The sequence below is a fragment of the Salmo trutta genome, chromosome 7 (genome assembly GCF_901001165.1).
Source record: "Salmo trutta chromosome 7, fSalTru1.1, whole genome shotgun sequence".
Taxonomy (NCBI): domain Eukaryota; kingdom Metazoa; phylum Chordata; class Actinopteri; order Salmoniformes; family Salmonidae; genus Salmo; species Salmo trutta.
In genome coordinates this window covers 12,359,060-12,380,703 of record NC_042963.1, presented here as the reverse complement: position 1 = coordinate 12,380,703, position 21,644 = coordinate 12,359,060, and the positions used below count along the sequence as shown (strand labels likewise).

General features: G+C 42.7%; 1 protein-coding gene and 1 pseudogene across 1 annotated transcript; one reads left to right on the top strand and one right to left on the bottom strand.

Moving 5' to 3' along the window:
* The first annotated feature begins 6,160 nt into the window (after positions 1–6,160).
* On the top strand, positions 6,161–14,233 carry LOC115197776 (prolactin-like; annotated as a pseudogene).
* A 1,864-nt stretch (positions 14,234–16,097) lies between these two features.
* On the bottom strand, positions 16,098–20,665 carry LOC115197775 (homeobox protein DBX2-like). Its single transcript, XM_029759570.1, has 4 exons — positions 20,356–20,665; positions 19,028–19,117; positions 16,755–16,939; positions 16,098–16,418 (listed from the first exon to the last, which is right to left on the bottom strand). Exons 1-4 carry the CDS (start codon positions 20,663–20,665, stop codon positions 16,143–16,145), a joined length of 861 nt encoding a protein of 286 aa, XP_029615430.1. The 3' UTR covers positions 16,098–16,142.
* Positions 20,666–21,644: the final 979 nt, after the last annotated feature.

Genomic DNA, 21,644 nt, shown 5'->3' with positions numbered 1-21,644 from the left:
GTGCCTGGACGATGTATAGGAATGGAAAAACTTGAGCTCTGATGAATCTGTGTTGCTTAGAACGACATCCTTACTCACACAAGCCAGGACTCGGCATAATATCCATTTTTTTTAAATAATTGGTATAAGGCCTAAGTATATGACGTTTTCTGATGTTACTGACTTGATGCAGGAGGGCAGAGGAGCGTGGAGTTAGAGCTGGACTCTCTCACTGACATGACCCTCTGCTTCCCTCTGCTGCTCCTTCACAGTAGCTCAGCTCCGTCTGAGAGCACACAGCAATAGAATGCACTCTAAAAACTGTACATAGGAAGAGCTAAATGTAAATGAGTTCTAAAGAGTATTCTTTTCTATTTAGATAATGCCGTATTTATGTGTTTTGTATGTTCGATTTGTCTGTTAAGTCAGTGAAAATGATATTATAATAAAATATTTACCGACCGTATTTCGACTGAAGTAGTGTTGGTTATTCTACTGTCTATGATTGATACATTTGATTTAAAATAGCCGAATAGCTGGACCCTTATGGCCAAGGTGAGTGCAGAATGTTTTTGTTTTTTTACATGTGCATGATGTCCTTATAGTGTAAGATGTCCAATGGATGACGAAAATACCAGAATATACTGTGTTATTATGTACAAACAAACAAGTATTGCCTGAATACACTTTTGAAGTTAATACAATCAATCAGTCAAATGTATTTATAGAGTCCTTTTTACAACACCAGTTGTCACAAAGTGCTTATACAGAAACCCAGCCTAAAACCCCAAACAGCAAGCAATGCAGATGTAGAAGCATGGTGGCTAGGAAAAACTCCCTAGAAAGGCAGGAACCTAGGAAGAAACCTAGAGAGGAACCAGGCTCTAAGGGGTGGCCAGTCCTCTTCTGGCTGTGCCGGGTGGAGATTATAAGAGTTGCCATTAAGGCCAGATCATTCTTCAAGATGTTCAAACGTTCATAGAAGACCAGCAGGGTCAAATAATAATCACACTTGTTGTTAAGGGCGCATAAGGTCAGCACCCCGGGAGTTAATGTCAGTTGATAGAACGAGCAGTATGGCTGGTGGCATTGTCATGCTGGAGGGTCATGCCAGGATGAGCCTGCAGGAAGGGTACCACATGAGGGAGGAGGATGTCTTCCCTGTAACGCACAGAGTTGAGATTGCCTGCAATGACAACAAGCTCAGTCCGATGATGCTGTGACACACCGGCCCAGACCATGACGGACCCTCCACCTCCAAATCGATCCCGCTCCAGAGTACAGGCCTCGGTGTAACGCTTGTCCTTCGACAATAGACGCAAATCCGACCATCACCCCTGATGAGACAAAACCGCGACTCGTCAGTGAAGAGCACTTTTTGCCAGTCCTGTCTGGTTCAGCGACAGTGGGTTTGTGCCCATAGGCGACATTGTTGCCGGTGACAGGCCTTACAACAGGCCTACAAGACCTCAGTCCAGCCTCTCTCAGCCTATTGCGGACAGTCTGAGCACTGATGGAGGGATTGTGCGTTCCTGGTGTAACTCGGGCAGTTGTTGTTGCCATCCTGTAGCTGTCCCGCAAGTGTGATGTTCGGATGTACCGATCCTGTGTAGGTGTTGTTACACGTGGTCTGCCACTGCGAGGACAATCAGCTGTCCGTCCTGTCTCCCTGTAGTGCTGTCTTAGGCGCCTCACAGTACAAACATTGCAATTTATTGCCCTGGCCACATCTGCAGTCCTCATGCCTCCTTGCAGCATGCCTAAGGAACGTTCACACAGATGAGCAGGGACCCTGTTTATCTTTCTTTTGGTGTTTTTCAGAGTCAGTAGAAAGGCCTCTTTAGTGTCCTAAGTTTTCATGACTGTGACCTTAATTGCCTACCGTCTGTAAGCTGTTATTGTCTTAACGACCGTTCCACAGGTGCATGTTCATTAATTGTTTATGGTTCACTGAACAAGCATGGGAAACAGTGTTGAAATCCTTTACAATGAAGATCTGTGAAGTTATTTGGATTTTTACGAATTGTCTTTGAAAGACAGGGTCCTGAAAAAGGGCCGTTTCTTTTTTTTTTGCTGAGTTTATGTGTCCAGTTTTCTGTGGTTTAGGAGAACATTCCATCAATGTCCCAGAAAACATACACAGAAAATGGTTGCCATGTTCTCAGAACATAATATATGAATGTTCTAGACCCGTTTCATTGGAACATTGAAAGAACATTTGTATCCAAAGAAAAATCTATTACACATTAAGTTACCAAGCCATTCAAGGCCCTGATTGATGAACCACTGATCCATTCCTTGGTCTTTGTCTGTTGGCAAGGTTAGGGGATACACACACACAGTGCTTTTTAGCATCAAGTGTTTTAAATTGACATACATGATTACATTGGGTGTGTTCAGTTACACATGAATTAGTATTCAGCATGTCCTCATCTGGGATTTGAACTCACAACCTCTTGATTCACAGTACTCTGATCTTCCTGCGACGCCACCACGTCTGTGTCGACTAGTTGTTATTCTGACTATCCTCTCATCATTGATTAATTTGATTGACATTTCTTCATAGTTGTCTTATGTTGATGGGGGCATATTAACCTGTTTTAATGATACTCATGAATCACTATGATCAATAAACGTTTTTCTTAAGTGCACTTTTAACAGAGCTTAGATTTACACTTCGTAGAGGGGCCTGAAGCATCACGGCTTTGGGGAAAAACACTGGGAAGAGAGGACGCACAATCAGGGGTGGACCAGACCAGACAGGAAACTGGGGAGAGAGAAGAGAAGAATAAATAGTTGACTAAATACAACACATTTTGGAAATGGGATTGAGAGAAAAAAGCCAAGATCACCATTCTCTTCAAAGTGCTTGTTCTGGTCCAGTGCTAAGTGGCATCGCCTCATGGACAACCTGTCAACACAAACATCATCATACATAATCCATATGCTATAAACACAAACATCATCATACATAATTAATATACTGTCAACACAAACATCATACTGTCAACCTGTATACTGTCAACCTGTCACACATTATCTATGCTAAAGGAACAGAGATCAACACTTAGGTAGTGACACAGAAAGGATCCTTCCCAGAACCAGGACAAGGCTGAAGGTGGGCTCCTGTTGAAGGTGGGCTCCTGAGTGGTGCAGTGTTCTAAGGCACTGTGTCTCAGTACTAGAGGGGTAACTACAGAAACTCTGGTTCAAAGCCAGGCAGTTTCACAAATTGCTGTGATTGGGAGTCCCATAGAGTGGTGCACAACTGTCTGGTGTAGGCTGTCATTGGAAGTTTGTTCATAACTGACTTGCCAAGTGAAATAAAAAAGCATCTAGAGGCTTTCCACTAGATGTTGGAACATTACTGCAGGGCTTCAATTCAGCCAGAAGAGCATTAGTGAGGTCAGGCAAGGATGTTGGGTGATTAGGCCTGGCTTGCAGTCAGTGTTCCAATTCATCCCAAAAGTGTTAGATGGGGTTGGCAAATGGGTTCTGGAATGAAACAGTCCAAAACTGAGAGAATTAAGCCCTTCATTCTATGACTCATGATATTTTTATAGCTCCACAAAGCATAAACAATTTTACTGAATTACAGTTCATAAAAGTTTCCTTAGGCTAATCCTAATCTATGGATTTCACATGACTGTGCAAATCAAATCAAAATTTGATTGTCACATACACGTGTTTAGCAGATGTTATTGCGGGTGTAGCAAAAGGCTTGTGTTTCTAGCTCCAACAGTGCAGTAATATCTAATAAGTAATATCTAACAATTTCACAACAATACACACAATACACACAAATCTAAAGTCTAAAGGGGCGCAGCCATTGGATGAGCCAATCAGAATGGGTTTTTCCCCACAAAAGGGCTTTATTACAGACAGAAATAGTTCTTAGTTTTATCAACTGTCCGGGTGCTGGTCTCAGACGATCCCACAGGTGAAGAAGTTGGATGTGGAGGTCCTGGGCTGGCGTGGTTACACAAGGTCTGCGGTTGTGAGGCTGGTTGGATGTACTGCCAAATTATCTAAAACGATGTTGGAGGCAGTTTATGGTAGAGAAATAAACAATAAATTCTCTGCCAACAGCTCTGGTGGACATTCCTGCAGTCAGCATGCCAGTTGCACGCTCCCTCAAAACTTGAGACATCAGTGGCATTGTGTTGTGAGACAAAACTGCACATTTTAGAGTGTCTATTATCCCCAGAAAAAGGTGGACCTGTGTAATGATCATGTTGTTTGATCAGCTTCTTGATATGCCACACCTGTCAGGAAGATGGATTATCTTGGCAAATGACAAATTGCTCACTGACAGGGATGTAAACAAATTTGTGCACACAATTTGAGAGAAATAAGCATTTTGTGCTTATGGAACATTTCTGAAATATTTTTTTTCAGCTCATGAAACTTTGTACCAACACTTTACATGATGAGTTTATAGTTTTGTTCAGTATAGATAAGCTTTTGGCATGAGTACATCCAGTGGAGGAAAAAGTGCTCAAAGATACCTTAATAGAAAATGACTCAAGTGAAAATCACCCAGTAAAATACTACTTGAGTAAAAGTTAAAAAAGTATATTGTTTTATATATACTTAAGTATCAAAAGTAAATGTAACTGATAAAATATACTTACGTATCAAAAGTAAGCGTATAGGCCTAAGACACTGCATCTTAGTGCTAGAGGCATCACACAGACCTGGGTTCATTTCCGGACTGTGTCACAACCGGCCATGATTGGGAGTCCCATAGGGCAGCGCACAATTGGTCCGTTAGGGGAGGGTTATACTTGGCTCATCACGGTCTAGTGACTCCTTGTGGTGGGGCAGGCGCCTGCAGGCTGACCTCGGTTGTCAGTTGAACGGTGTTTCCTGTGACACATTGGTACAGCTGGCTTCTGGGTTAAGCCGGCGGGTGTTAAGAAGCGTGGTTTGGCGGGTCATGTTTCGGAGGACGCATGACTCGACCTTCGCCTCCCAAGCCTGTTGGGAAGTTGCAGCGATGAGTTGGGGAGAAAAAGGGTGTACAATCCAACAAATAATAGATGAAGTATAAATCATCGGCCATAGCCAGTGAGTGAGCTGCACCTCATTGGGTGAGTCACTGGAACTAGAAAGCTTTTTCAGGACTAGAATGTCCTCCTTATATTGTACAATATGTATGCTCCACTCACCTAGGCCTACACTATTGATGGATTCAAGACAAGGTCATTTTTATTGACCTAAGATTCTCTGTTTGTCAGTTTCAAAGTAGCCTGTCATTTCGATCATTTGTGTGGTATTAAAAAATATTCTGTCTCCAGTCATCTAAAATGGTGTAGAATTGCATAAAATGCGTTTATAAAAGGACACATTTTTTGGGGGAACCTAGGCAAATATTTTTCTGCAAGCGTCTCTACTCTACTGCTCTATGCCAGTATGTATGTCACGCCCTGACCATAGAGAGCCTTTCTATTTCTCTATTTGGTCAGGTCAGGGTGTGATTTGGGTGGGCAATCTAGTTTTCTTATTTCTTTGTTTGTCCGGGTATGGTCCCCAATCAGAGGCTGCTGTCTATCGTTGTCTCTGATTGTGGGATCTTGTTTTTGTGCAGCTGCCTGTGAGCAGCCCAGAACGTCAAGTTTTGTTTTCCTTCTGTATTGTTTTTTGGTTTCACTTCGATTAAAGGATGTGGAATTCCATGCACGCTGCGCCTTGGTTTATTTATGATAGGGAGTTTGAAGACAGCGATCGTGACAATGTAAAAGCGATGATAATGCATGCAATGCTTTATAATAAAGGTGATTTTTTTTAAATGCATTTCGGTACCTCCAGGTCACCCCCCTCTCGGGCTCACTTTTTGTTCTGCTACCTCCCAGTCTACAAATTAAGCACTGAATCTGTTACCTCCACTGTACCACCACTAAGTAGGTCAAATGATGTCACATAAGGTCACATTGGTATTAGTGATGGAGTGCTTCGAGACTCACACATGGACTTTGTTTGTTATTAAGGATTTGGAGGGATTGTGTGCAATGTGAGTTCTTTTAGAGTTCTTATGCAGTTCATACCAGACTGTGGAGGGCCAGTAAAACTTTATTTCAGGGCACCATTAAAATACATTAATTAATCTCTGCTGACGCCATTGTGATCTGCCTGATTATCTGTCTCTCTCTCTTTTTCTCTGTCTCTTTTTTCTGATGCGATGCTATTCTGCCTGGTTTCCTTCTGTCCGCCCCAGGGTGTGAGGAGTGGATATGACTAACAGAGACAAAACCATGGCTTTATTACCCCCTCCTCATGTTTAATGAAGAACGACGTCATCATACAGTCATAGTCATAGAGTCCAGTCATGTAGTCCAGACAGATGCCTGGACAGTAAGTGACAGACCACTGCTGACCAACCACAACAAATGTCAACCCATCAACAGGACTGGCAACCAATCGGACAGACCCTGAAGCAGAGTAAGAGCTGGATGTAGTTTTAACTTGGATTTCCAGTTTACATTTGCTTATGATTTGGGTATCTCCAGCTGACTTTTTCCTCTTGCTGTTGCTTTCTCTTACATTGGTGGGGGTTGTTTTCCTTGTCCTGGTATATGTGGACCATAAGGCTGGCCGGGCCCCCATCTGTGCCCATAGACAGGCAGGGTACCATGCACTGTCCCTGGCAGGCCTTTTCGACAGGGTATTCAGCAGTCTGCCAGAATGCATGGTTTCTCCAGTGATCTACACTCAGAGTTCGTGAGTCGCTCCTCTATTTTAGTCTCCTCTGCCCTCCTTTCTCTTGCTCGTTCTTTCTTTCTCTCACTCTCCTCTCTCAACTTTGAGATTACATCATTACTTATTATCTACTTATTATCCCCTGTTCCTCATTTTTATCATCCTTTTCTCTTATTTTACATCTCTTCCAAAGGAGCAATATTTCCTCCCCATGAAAAACCACATTAGAAAACGGAAATGCCACAGCTTTCACAAACTTACACCAGATGACAAGGAGAATGCACAGAGACTAGCAGTGTGTCACGCCCTGACCTGAGAGAGAGGGTTTGTTTCTCTATGTGGTTAGGTCAGGGTGTGGGGTGGGCATTCTATATGTTGTATTTCTTTGTGTTGGGCCGAGTATGGTTCCTAACCAGAGGCAGTCTATCGTTGTCTCTGATTAGGAACCATACTTAGGCAGCCTGTTTTTCCTTTGGGTTTTGTGGGTAGTTGTTTTCCATTTAGTTGTAAGTACCTGACGAAACTGTCTGCTGTCATTTTTTGTTTAATTTGTAGTGTTCATTCTTTCGCATTAAACTACAAGATTAACATATTCCACGCTGCACCTTGGTCTACTCAGTTTGACGCCTGTGACACAGTGAGCCTAGCACTTTATAGTCCTATCTAAATGTTATTGTGTCTGCATGTGTTTAAACTCTCTCTGCATGTCTCTTCTGCATGTTCATATCTGCACCCTTCTGTATCATGTTAATAAAGTGACTATTTAAAAATATATATATTTCACCTTTATTTAACCAGTTAGGCCAGTTGAGAACAAGTTATCATTTACAATTGCGACCTGGCCAAGATAAAGCAAAGCAGTGCGACACAAAGAACAACACAGAGTTACACATGGAATAAACAAACGTACAGTCAATAACACAATAGAAAAAATCTATACGTATACAGTGTGTGCAAATGAGGTAAGATTAGGGAGGTAGGGCCGAAGTGGCGAAGTAATTACAATTCATAGGATGTTTTTGTGCTGGTCAAGGGCAGTCAGGTCTGGAGTGAACCAAGGGCTATATCTGTTCCTGGTTCTACATTTTTTGAATGGTGCATGCTTATTTAAGATGGTGAGGAAAGCACTTTTAAAGAATAACCAGGTATCCTCTACTGACAAAATGAGGTCAATATCCTTCCAGGATACCCGGGCCAGGTTGATTAGAAAGGCCTGCTCGCTGAAGTGTTTTAGGGAGCGTTTGACAGAGATGAGGGGTGGTCGTTTGACCGCAGACCCATTACGGACGCAGGCAATGAGGCAGTGATCGCTGAGATCCTGGTTGAAGACAGCAGAGGTTTATTTAGAGGGCAGGTTGGTCAGGATGATATCTATGAGGGTACCCATGTTTACAGATTTGGGGTTGTACCTGGTAGGTTCATTGATATAATTGATATAATGGCAACAAAGGGGATGGCTGCCGTTTTACGGGCTCCTAACCAACTGTGCCATTTTTATTTTTGCATTGTTTGTAACTTATTTTGCACATAAAGTTGCTGCTACCGTCATTTTTGACTGAAAAGAGCTTCTTGACATCAGAACAACGATTACTCACCTCGAACTGGACAAATATTTTTTCTTTAATGAGTCCAACGTGAAGGATATACTGCTTCCCGGAGACCAGGCCCAAATTCCTGTCATTCGTGTGAAGAAAAGACAGAGATACAGGGGATGAAGGTCGGGGTGCCTTCTGAAGATTTGTAGGCGAGTGAGTAAATTGCCATTACCATCAGTTCTATTGGCCAACATGCAATGACTGGAAAACAAACTGGATGATCTACGGTCGAGACTATCCTACCAACGGGACATTAAAAACAGTAATATCTTATGTTTTGTCACCAAAGCCCCATACACTACCCACCACTGCGACCTGTACGCCCTCATTGGTTGGCCCTCGCTTCATACTCGTCGCAAAACCCTACAGGTTATCTACAAGTCTTTGCTAGGTAAAGCCCCGCCTTATCTCAGCTCACTGGTCACCATAGCTGCACCCACTCGTAGCACGTGCTCCAGCAGGTATATCTCACTGGTCACCCCCAAAGCCAATTTCTCCTTTGGTTGCCTTTCCTTCCAATTCTCTGCTGCCAATGACTGGAACGAACTGCAAAAATCACTGAAGCTGGAGACTCATATCTCACTCACTAGCTTTAAGCACCAGCTGTCAGAGCAGCTCATCGATCACTGCACCTGTACATAGCCCATCTGTAAACAGCCCATCTATCTACCTCATCCCAATACTGTATTTATTTTATTTATCTTGCTCCTTTGCACCCCAGTATCTCTGCTTGCACATTCATCTTCTGCACATCTACCATTCCAGTGTTTAATTGCTATATTGTAATTACTTCGCCACCACGGCCTATTTATTCCCTTATCTTACCTCATTTGCACTCACTGTATATATACTTTTTTTTTTTTCTACTGTATTATTGACTGTATGTTTGTTTATTCCATGTGTAACTCTGTGTTGTTGTATGTGTCGAATTGCTATGCTTTATCTTGGCCAGGTCGCAGTTGCAAATGAGAACTTGTTCTCAACTAGACTACCTGGTTAAATAAAGGTGAAATAAATAAAAAATGTTTCACCGAGTCATGGCTGAATGACAACACAGATAATATAGAGCTGGCTGGGTTTTCCGTGTATCGGCAAGAAAGAGCAGCTACATCTGATAAGACGACAACTGGTGCGCAATGTTTAATATTAAAGAATTCTCAAGGTATTGCTCGCCTGAAGTAGAGTACCTCATGATAAGCTGTAGACCATACTATCTACCAAGAGAGTTCTCATCTATGTTATTCGTAGCCGTCTATTTACCCCCACAAACCGATGCTGGCACTTAGACCGCACTCAGCGAGCTGTATAGCACCCACTCGTAGCAAACAAGAAAATGCTCATCCAGAAGCGGCGTTCCTAGTGGCAGACGAATTTAATGCAGGCAAACTTAAATCCGTTTTGCCTATTTTCTACCAGCATGTCATATGTGCAACCAGAGGAAAAAACACTCTAGACCACCTTTACTTCACACACAGGCATGCATACAAAGCTCTCCCTCACCCTCCATTTGGTAAATCTGACCATAATTATATCCTCCTGATTCCTGCTTACAAGCAAAAACTAAAGCAGGAAGTACCAGTGACTCGTCAATACGGAAGTGGTCAGATGACACGGATGCTACGCTACGGGACTGTTTTGCTAGCACAGACTGGAATATGTTCCGTGATTCATCCAATGGTATTGAGGAGTATACCACCTCAGTCACCCACTTCATCAATAAGTGCATTGATGACGTCATCCCCACAGTGACCGTACGTACATAATCCAACCGGAAGCCATGGATTATAGGCAACATCCGCACTGAGCTAAAGGCTAGAGCTGCTGCTTTCAAGGAACGGGACACTAATCCGGATGCTTATAAGAAATCGCGCTATGCCCTCAGATGAACCATCAAACAGGCAAAGTGTCAATACAGGACTAAGATTGAATGTAAAGTACTTAACCTCTCTGGCGCATGTGGGACGAACTCGTCCCACCTACGTAACAGCCACTGAAATCCAGTGGCGCGATTTTTGAATCGTTAGAAATACTATTACTTCAATTTCTCAAACATATGACTATTTTACAGCTATTTAAAGACAAGAATCTCGTTAATCTAACCCCACTGTCCGATTTCAAAAAGGCTTTACAACGAAAGCAAAACATTAGATTATGTCAGCAGAGTGCCCAGCCAGAAATAATCAGACACCCATTTTTCAAGCTAGCATATCATGTCACATAAACCCAAACCACAGCTAAATGCAGCACTAACCTTTTATGATCTTCATCAGATGACACACCTAGGACATTGTGTTATACAATACATGCATGTCTGTTCAATCAAGTTCATATTTATATCAAAAAACAGCTTTTTACATTAGCATGTGACGTTCAGAAAAAGCATAACCCCCGCAAACTTCCGGGGAATTTACTAACAGTTTGCTAAATTACTCACGATAAACGTTCACAAAAAGCATAACAATTATTTTAAGAATTATAGATACATTACTCCTCTATGCACTCGATATGTCCGATTTTAAAATAGCTTTTCGGATGAAGCACATTTTGCAATAATCTAAGTACATAGCCCGGCATCACAGGGCTAGCTATTTAGATACCCACCCAGGTCAGCCTCCACCAAAATCACATTTCCTATAAGAAAAATGTTCTTACCTTGCTTGTTCTTCGTCAGAATACACTGCCAGGACTTCTACTTCAATAACAAATGTTGGTTTGGTCCCAAATAATCCATCGTTATATCCAAACAGCGACGTTTTGTTCGTGAGTTCTAGACACTATCAGAATGCTTCATCACGGTGTTGCGCATGGCGCATTGGCGTGACAAAAATGTCTAAATATTCCATTACCGTACTTCGAAGCATGTCAACCGCTGTTTAAAACCAATTTTTATGCCATTTATCTCGTAGATAAGTGATAATATTCCGACCGGGAATATGCATTGAGCCTAAACAGCCGAATTAAATTTCTCCTCAGGAGCGAATCGTGCACGCGCCTCATTCAAAGGTCCTCTGAGCCGCCACTTACCAAAGCCGATAATGTGTTTCAGCCTGAGGCTCCCTCGTCAACCTTCAGTTATTTCCCGGGTTCTGAGAGCCTATCGGAGCCCTGGGAATTGTCACGTTACAGCTAAGATCCTTACTTTTCAATAAACAGATGCAAGACGCACGACTCCTTGTCAGACAGGGTACTTCCTGCTTGAAACCTTGTCAGGTTTTTGCCTGCCATAGGAGTTCTGTTATACTCACAGACACCATTCAAACAGTTTTAGAAAATTCAGAGTGTTTTCTATCCAAACCTGAACAATAATATGCATATTCTAGCTTCTGAGTTGGTGTAGGAGGCAGTTAAAAATGGGCACATATTTTTTCCAAAATTCTCAATACTGCCCCCTATAGTAAAAATACTATATAGTACTTCTTAAGTCATTTTTTGGAGTATCTGTACTTTACTTTTGTGATAGAAAAATTACATATTTACCTGGTTGGTTTGATATTAATAGTTAGCAATTAATACTTAACAAATAGGACATTTCTGTTCTGTTTAATTCTGTGTTTCTGTAAAGAGATGGTTTCCACTCTAGCTTCCTGCAGTTAGCCTGCTAGAGATAGCTTGAGCTGACAATGACTTAATAAAAACCTAAAAGCTGGCATTCCATAGACAAGATGTGGTGTGTGTGACCCGATATAGAGATAGCCTGGAAGAGTTTAGAAGAATGCCTCATTGTCTCATCTTCCTGGCATCTGGGAAACTAAGCCGAGTTGGGGGTTAAACACCATCCTGTGTAGATATCCAAGGTGGCTTATGGGAGTTGGAACCAGTCTGACTTAGCATTTTTAAGTCTTATATAAGGTCTCTGTTTTATCATTATCAGTTAGTCAAGACTGTTGGGTCGACGGTTTCATTATTGCAATAATTAATCGATAAAATAAAGATGATTGTTTGAAGACATGACAAAGTCTCTCTCACTTGAAAATAATATTCCACCACACTTTACTATTTATATTTATAAATGATGTACTTTTTATTCCATACATTTTACCTGACACCAAAAAGTACTCGTAAGGGCAAGTAACAACACATCTACCACACTGATCCTCAACACCGGGGCCCCTCAGGGGTGTGTGCTTAGTCCCCTCCTGTACTCCCTGTTCACCTACTACTGTGTGGCCAAGCAACACTCCAACACCGTCATTAAGTTTGCTGACGACACAACAGTGGTAGGCTTAATCACCGACAACGATGAGACAGCCTATATGGAGGTCAGAGACCTGGCAGTGTAGTTCCACAACAACAACCTCTCCCTCAATGTGAGCAAGACAAATGAGTTGATTGTGGATTACAGGAAATGGAGGGCCGAACAGGCCCCCATTAACATCAACGGGGCTGTAGTGAAGCGGGTTGAGAGTTTCAAGTTCCTTGGTGTCCAGATCACCAACAAACTATCATGATCCAAACACACCAAGAGAGTCATGAAGAGGGCATGACAGCACATTTTCCCCCTCAGGAGACTCAAAATATTTGGCATGGGTCCCCAGATCCTCAAAAAGTTCTACAGCTGCACCATCGAGAGCATCCTGAGAGGTTGCATCACCGCCTGGTATGGCTTGGCATCCGACCGTAAGGTGCTACAGAGGGTAGTGTGTACGGTCCAGTACATCACTGGAGCCAACCTTCCTGCCATCCAGAACCTATATACTAGGCAGTGCCAGAGGAAGACTCAAAAATCCAAGTCAAAGACTGGTCTCTCTCTGCTACCGCACGGCATGCAGTACCGGAGTGCCAAGTCTAGGTCCAAAAGGCTGCTTAACAGCTTCTATCCCCTAGCCATAAGACTGCTGAACAATTAATCAAATGGCCACTCGGACTATTTACATTGATGCTCGCTATTTATTACCTATGCACTGTCACTTTACCCCTACCTACATGTACAAATTACCTCGACTAACCTGTACCCCCGCACATTGACTTGGTACGGGTACCTTCTGTATATAGCCTCATTATTGTTATGCAATCTTATTGAGTAACTTTTTTGTATTTTTTTTACTTTAGTTTATTTAGCAAATATTTTCAACTGCGTTGTTGATTAAAGGCTTGTAAGTAATCATTTCCCGGTAACGTCTACACCTGTTGTGTTCACCGCATGTGATAAATAAAATTTGATTTGATTTGATTTGACTAGTGGCAGTCTCTTGTCTGCCTGCTCTGTATAGTACTGTAGAGTAAAGTTGAGCATAATTGATTCCACTGGTATAAGTGACTAAAATTGACTCACCTGGACAGATGAAAGTGTAATAACTATCAATAAAAGTTATTGTCTGTATCTGATTTGGACCCACCCCTCCCCCTTCCTGCCAGAGAGAGGAGCTGACAGAGGTCATCCTGAAGCTGCTGGGGCTTGGGGAGAACCCCTGTCCCAGCTCCACCACAGCATGGGTCAGGGCCAAGCTCAGGCTCAGCACCAGGACCAGGAGTTTAACCACTACAGCTCCAACAAGTCTCTTGAGATGAGCGACATGCTGCAGTAGTTACAGAACGGAGTGGAGAGAGTGGCTGAGAAGGTAAGAGGCCGACACTGTGTGTGTGTGTGTGTGTGTGTGTGTGTGTGTGTGTGTGTGTGTGTGTGTGTGTGTGTGTGTGTGTGTGTGTGTGTGTGTGTGTGTGTGTGCGAAAGAGTGTGACTACTATGTGCATACAGTACTTCCATCTCTGCAGCCTGTTGTCTAGAGTGATTTGTATCCTACGGACACGGTCTCTGTATGTTTATCTGCCTCAGATGCAGTTGCTGGGAATGATCAGTCACTCTCTGAGGCCCTGGCTCTTCCCCCCCTCCTCCTCCCCCTCCACCTCGGAGATTGACCCCATGGACCACCAGTACCTCCTCTACTGCTTCAGACTCCAACAAGGTCCAGAGCTACCTCCGCATCCTGAAGTATACCATCCTCCCTGAGCAGGGCTGTTGAGGTGTGTCCAGCTGTCCAAACCACAATCTAACATCCGCTCTGGTTGCACAGGTCCAGCATATCATCTAACATCCGCTCTGGTTGCACAGGTCCAGCATATCATCTAACATTCACTCTGGTTGCACAGGTCCAGCATATCATCTAACATTCACTCTGGTTGCACAGGTCCAGCATATCATCTAACATCCGCTCTGGTTGCACAGGTCCAGCATATCATCTAACATCCGCTCTGGTTGCACAGGTCCAGCATATCATCTAACATTCGCTCTGGTTGCACAGGTCCAGCATATCATCTAACATCCGCTCTGGTTGCACAGGTCCAGCATATCATCTAACATCCGCTCTGGTTGCACAGGTCCAGCATATCATCTAACATCCGCTCTGGTTGCACAGGTCCAGCATATCATCTAACATCCGCTCTGGTTGCACAGGTCCAGCATATCATCTAACATCCGCTCTGGTTGCACAGGTCCAGCATATCATCTAACATCCGCTCTGGTTGCACAGGTCCAGCATATCATCTAACATCCGCTCTGGTTGCACAGGTCCAGCATATCATCTAACATCCGCTCTGGTTGCACAGGTCCAGCATATCATCTAACATCCGCTCTGGTTGCACAGGTCCAGCATATCATCTAACATCCGCTCTGGTTGCACAGGTCCAGCATATCATCTAACATCCGCTCTGGTTGCACAGGTCCAGCATATCATCTAACATCCGCTCTGGTTGCACAGGTCCAGCATATCATCTAACATTCACTCTGGTTGCACAGGTCCAGCATATCATCTAACATCCGCTCTGGTTGCACAGGTCCAGCATATCATCTAACATCCGCTCTGGTTGCACAGGTCCAGCATATCATCTAACATCCGCTCAGGTTGCACAGGTCCAGCATATCATCTAACATCCGCTCTGGTTGTACAGGTCCAGCATATCATCTAACATCCGCTCTGGTTGCACAGGTCCAGCATATCATCTAACATCCGCTCTGGTTGCACAGGTCCAGCATATCATCTGACATTCGCTATGGTTGATTTGCATACTGTTACACTGTTACATTTATTGGGCATTTTATATTTGTAATATCTGTCATTTATTTGATATTTTCCCTGAGGTCCTTGGTTAAAAGCACTATCTTTAGTGATGAACTGTATTTTTGTAAATATTAAAGACTAACTTATTAAGTTTGTCTTGTATTACTATGGGGTGCTCAGCGCCTTGAATATTACCATGGAATGAAGAAATCAGCATTTAATGAATCATTTTATTTACAGATTTTGTTTCAGTTAGGAGTAAAACAAACATTCTGAATACAATATTACGTGTTAAAGCATTTACGCATGGTTGTGTGTTGCTGACTAACCTTCAATGTGTGTTAATATACAATGTATGGTCTAATGAAGGTTTTGTTTTTGAGATTTGTATTGATCATTCAAAAACACTTTCCAAAAACACATTCAAAAACACTTTCAGTCAGTCTACAAAATGTTGCTACACAATAGCAACCCACACAATATTAAAATGACAAGTATTTTATTGTTATGGAGTGTTAGTCGTTTTATCCAATGCTCAGACAGTCCCTTTCCAATCATGCCTCACAACACTGACCCTCATCTTCCCACTGGGCACAGACGTCATTTCAACTTCTAGATTTGGTTTACATTTGGTTGAGTTGTCAACTAACATGAATTCAATGTGAAATCAGCAAAAAATGTTACCATACCGTCGGATTTAGGTAAAATGTTGGATGAAAAAAAGACGAAATTGCCTTATGTTGATGACTTTTTTCCAATCCAATCAGTTTCCACGTTGATTCAACATCATGTATAATTTTTTGTTGAAATGACGTGGAAACAACGTTGATTCAACCAGTTTTTGCCCAGTGGTTTCTCTCAGTCTTTAATCCTCTCATGGGTCAGAGGTCATAGTGTGTCTGTGCAGACTCAGTGGCTGTATCAAAGTCACACGTTTCTTGCATGGCTCTTTCTCTATGGTAACTCCTGTTTCCCTGTCCCACTGCTGTGATGATGATCTGTCTAATGCCGTGCCCGTGCTCTCTGGTGCCTCCTCTTCCTGTTTGCAGCCCCGGGACATGAGCTCCTCCATGGGGGAGCGGCCGCTGTGGGCCTCCTTCTCCTTACAGTTCCTCCACTTCATCCTCCGGTTCTGGAACCAGATCTTCACCTACAGTAGACACACAGGTCAGTGAGAGGTTCAGACTGAGGTGCCATTCGTTTTGTTTAGTCAAATCTAAGTCTATGATACAGCAGAGAGCATGACCTATTTGATCTACTTACAATTATCACAATAGTGAAAGCCGTACTGTAATAGCATTTTAAGATGAGGAACACTTACAATAGAAGTGACTCTAGATATTTACTAAATCTAGGCTGGAGCACCCAAATAATATGTGTTTGCACGCAATGAAGAGGTGAGATGAGAAGGCCTATAATGTAGCACGGGATGTAAAATGAAGGTGTTATGAGCACCGACCTAGACAGGAGATATGTGGTATCCTACCTGAGACTCCTTCAGGCTGAGATCTGCTGCCAGCTTGTTCCTGTCTGTCTTGCTGATGTACTTCTGTCTCTTGAACGTTTTCTCCAGCTCCTTCCTCTGTTCCTCAGAGAACACCGCCCTCCTCAGGATCCCTCGCCGGGATTTGGGGCTCGTATCCGGGGACCACATGGGAATGTTGGCTCCCTCTGGAAGGTCAGAGGTCAGAATCATTCATATTCATGTTTTTATTCCATCTAATAATAACCTGAAAGGGAAATGTCATTGGGTTATGGATGAGTTAACTCATTTGCATTGACGTATATTCTCTGTTGCATGAAGGCAATGGCACATTGCACTACTAGAGACAAGTACCAATTATTGAATATGGAAATGTGTCTAACTTAAATAAGGTCAATAATAAGCATGCATTTGAATAAGAAAATAAATGTATTATATTTCCATATCAAGCGGACCGAAATAGAAAATCATCCAAATAATAAATGGGGAAAGGATCTGCAGCATTATTCTGGTTTATCATGTCCAGTCCAGTCCAAAGCACTGAATATATCCTCATACTGATGATAAAAGGCAGACTCACTCATCCACTAAATGGCTCACTTCCTGACTCACTATCTACATGGGTTGTGCCCATCTACTGTAGCCAATCTTATACACGCTTACTCTCCACTTGCGTCAATCTGTCTAATTTAACAAAATGGGGGTGACTAAAGAGAGAATGGAGACCCGTTTTCACCGGGGAGAAAGGGATTTGGTGAACTCTGAGGAGCAATCCCACGCTGCCTCACTCACAGGTGCACGCACAACAAAAGTCAAGTGGAACAATTTACCAAATACCATTGAGCAATGCCTTTTTAATCTGTACGACAAATCTGCACACAGACCACCTCGGGGGAGCGAGTAACCGGTTTAGACATGCTCCTCAGGCCTCCATTGGGCCTCAATGGCTTCCACTTAAACGGACGATTAACAGGTCACTCCCGGGGGCTACGTGTGTGTCTGCCCCCTTGGTCTGAGCTCACAACCCTGAGGGACCCACCACAAAAGAGACTGTTCGTTGAAAGGCCACTACTCTTGCTGGCTCAGCGCTCCTCACTAAATCTTTTCTCTTGCAGGTATGGGCCCGGTTCTATGGGAAGATGAGCTCGAATAAGTCTATAAAAGTCACTTTCATTGAGTTCTTTATGTTCCATTAAGGGAACTTTAAATGGGCAGGAATGAGAGTGAGGTGACAGGAGAAAGGAGGGAGTCGGGGAATCTGGGTTCTTTGGCCACACAAAGGGTTAGTGGGCTGTTCCCGGGCACAGCCCCCTTTCTGCAGAGGAACGGCTGTGTTTACTGCGTTTTTTGTGCTTCGCAGAATTCATTGCTGTGGGGGAAAATTGCAACGGGGTCGCGTGTGGATGGTGGAGTGAAAGTGCCGATTGGTCACGGCCGGGCATGGCATTGTCCTGTTGCTGGGCACTGTGGGAAAGTGTCAGCCCACTAAGAGGGACCAGGGGGTATTTACTGAGAGATGCTATTTGCTGCCTCACTTGTCAGAAGTCACAGGACTTAGCAACTAGCACCACAACCCTGACAGAAGTTAGGATAAATCGATGTTGTCCACATAATGAGACTTTCCCTATGAAAAGGTTAATACAGACTTCACAACAAATGCAATTACATAACATAATACAGATCCATATTCCAGGGGATATAGATTCTGGTTTGATGTACATTTTTCAGATAATCAGCTACAGGAAATCATCTTAAGAGCCTCATTATAAACACAAACAATCCCCTCCTTTTGGCAGGATCATAAACAGTTTCCTCACACTGGACCAATTATCACAGTTGGATCAACTATCAGCCAAACGTTCCTTTTTGCTGAGGCTGAGCTCAATGCCACTGAGAGACAATAAAAATGTCACAGAGAGACCAATAACAGACTGTTACAGTGGCATCTCACTGATCATTACAGTCCTAATCTGACAGAGACAAAATGTTTATTAGCTCTGCATATTTGAGTGAGTTGGTGTGTGCATCTATATGAGTGCAAATGGGGGGCCTCAACGGCCATAAAAGCCCCCCCAGCACCGCTCCATAACCTCCTCCCCACCCCACCCCCTGGGTCTAAATAGCTGTGAATGGTCATGAATAGCAGTGCAGAGAGTTGAGTGGAGAATTAGCTCCCTGGCATTGCATCAGTAATTAGCCGTAGAGAGTATAGGAAACCCTGCTGCTAATGCTTAGAGAGGAGCTGAGGCATCGCTGATGAAGCATAAAACACTCACCGGAGAAGACAGATGGAGGGCTGGACCCACCACAGCACACTGCTGCCAGCAGATACTGAGGGCCCCGTAGAAACACACTGCTCAACAGGCCTGTAGAGAGGAGGGTGGGATGGAGAGAGTTTCATTAAATTACACTGTAAATGTATAATAAATGCTGGCAGGTGAAAATTCATGAATGAACTGTGGTGGAAGTATATATATTTTTCTGCTAAACCATCCACTCAGTGTAAAAACAATTACATACATCATGTTTTGAGTAGCCAAATGACTTTCGTCCAGAAATGAAATGTATTAAAAATAAATGAATGGCTGTAGTGAAATTAAATGTGGTAGAACATAACAGCACTTGGTTATACAGTATGTCATTAAAGGGGCAATCTGTAGTTTGCTACATCCATTTGTGGACTTATAAATGAATGATACACACTCATTGATTCTTTAAGAATATTATATGTGTCTCATGAGCTTAGTTCAACTGTTGTACCCCATCAGAAAACAAAATATAAGCTTGTTTTAGTCAAATCTTTGTAAACAAAGCACTATATAGCCTCAAAAAATGGTTAAAACTATAATTTGATAGCATGGATGGTTAGTCCTTGCATCCATAGCTCTGTCTAGGAATTTGAGAGTGGTTACATTTCTCCAGACCTATCCCTCAGCTATTTACCAAAACAAGGGCGGGGACATTTCTTTGTTATTGTTTCAACTGTTGATTGCCGATTTAATATTCTGCTTTGACTGTAATTAATACAATGTTTTACATGTGTAGTGCTATGATATGTCTTATTTCTTAGAATAGATCTTAAACATGATCATTCTTCGGTAAACGTTTTGATGAATACAATTTCTAATGTTTTAGAATTATATTTACAAAAAATAAAGCAAATTAAGAAAAAGCCAGTACAATGTATCAAATGTTTATCGGATATTATTTTCAGAAAAATAAATATTATATCTGAACTGAACACAAGAAAGGAAAATAAAGTAAGATATTGTAGTGTTTGCACTTCCTTAAAGTGGCTTTTTAATGATACATCTATATAAAATGTTTTATGTTATTTCTGGAAATAAACTAAACTTGATTGATTCTGAATGATTCAAATCATGTCAAATAACTGGTTTGGTCAAATCGGAAGAACATCTTTTGTCATTAGACAAGATATATTCAAAAAAGTTTGTTACAATGTATACACTAAACAAAATCAAAAACGTGCATTTTCCCTAAGTGTGGTTTCAAATGTGTACAGGCTAGATCTCACAATCAATAATATGATAGAATAGCATACATAATGCTCATCATGATGTTTTGTTTCATATGAGGCTTTTACCTGAGTGTGACCGAGGAGGAAGCTCCCTGTCTTTGACTCGTTTACAGTTCTGACTCTGGCCCTCGTAGACAACATGCTGAGGGCCCCAGGTTCTCCTGTGGTGGCCGGTCAGGGGACCCCTGAAGAACCCACCTGTTGGTCCATCTGAGTTGGGCGAGGATGAGGAAGAGGATGGCCCCGCCGAGCGCAGCAGATTGTCGATGAGGAAGCTCTTCCCTGATCTCCCAAAGCCTGGGTGAGTTGGTGAAACATCCGCCATATTCATGCTCTTCTTCCCGCTCTGCTTCTGCCCTGCGATCATCCCCGTCATGTGACCCTTAGGAAAGCGCCCTCACTCACTTCACAGCACAGCAGTCACAGGGCCAAGTAACACAAGTGACTCCAGTCTGGGCTATAATCCCTCCAAGACTAACCAGGGCCAACTTCATTAAAGTCCCAGGAAAACAAAAGTTCTCTCTAACTCTCTTCTTCTCTGCTCTCCTTCTCTTCTCCAGGGTCTGCAGTTTGCTCCGGGGCTGCCGTGTGATTGGCTAAGAGGCTCTAATGTGATTCTCAATTCAGATAAGACTGGGTCCGTTCTGGAGTGGCAGAAGGTGTGTCCGTCTCCATTCATTATGTCAACTTGCCTATTAAATGATAGACACCCGAGACAATGGACTGATGGCCAAAGTTTAATGTGGACCAAATGTATTTCTCAGTCTTGCAGTAAATAGTTTTCTATTTTCTTCAGCCACCTTCAGAGCACCCATTGTGTCCCATAGAAAGGCATGGAGGGCAATTAAATAGTTGCAGCTTCGTTCACACAATGCATAATAATATTATTTGGTTTGGTTTGATCTAGGTCACCGTTTGTGTTAAGTTTGTTGCACGATGACCAACGAGGAAAAAAAGCTAATTCCCACATAGAATGTGATTCTGCACATTGCTTTCTCATTAATACATTTTTCAAACGTCAACAATTGTATAATTATTCTGATGGTGTAATACTGTCCAAGTGTGACACAGAATTGAAATATCCTTGACATTTAAATGAAACTTTTTTCCCTTGTTTTCTACTCAAATGCCAGACTCATCAGGTCATCCATACTCAACTTCTGACTCTATGAACTCAAACCAATGAATACCTCTTTCAGATTGCCTCTGTAATGGCCTAAGTGCTATTCTCCAGCCACTTCCCTCCTCTCTTCAGTGACTATTTGGACCACTCCACTATGGCATGTCACTCACATATTTGACAGGCCTATAGGTTCCTGCTTGAGATAGAAAGTTACTCTGCCCCCGGTTGCTAG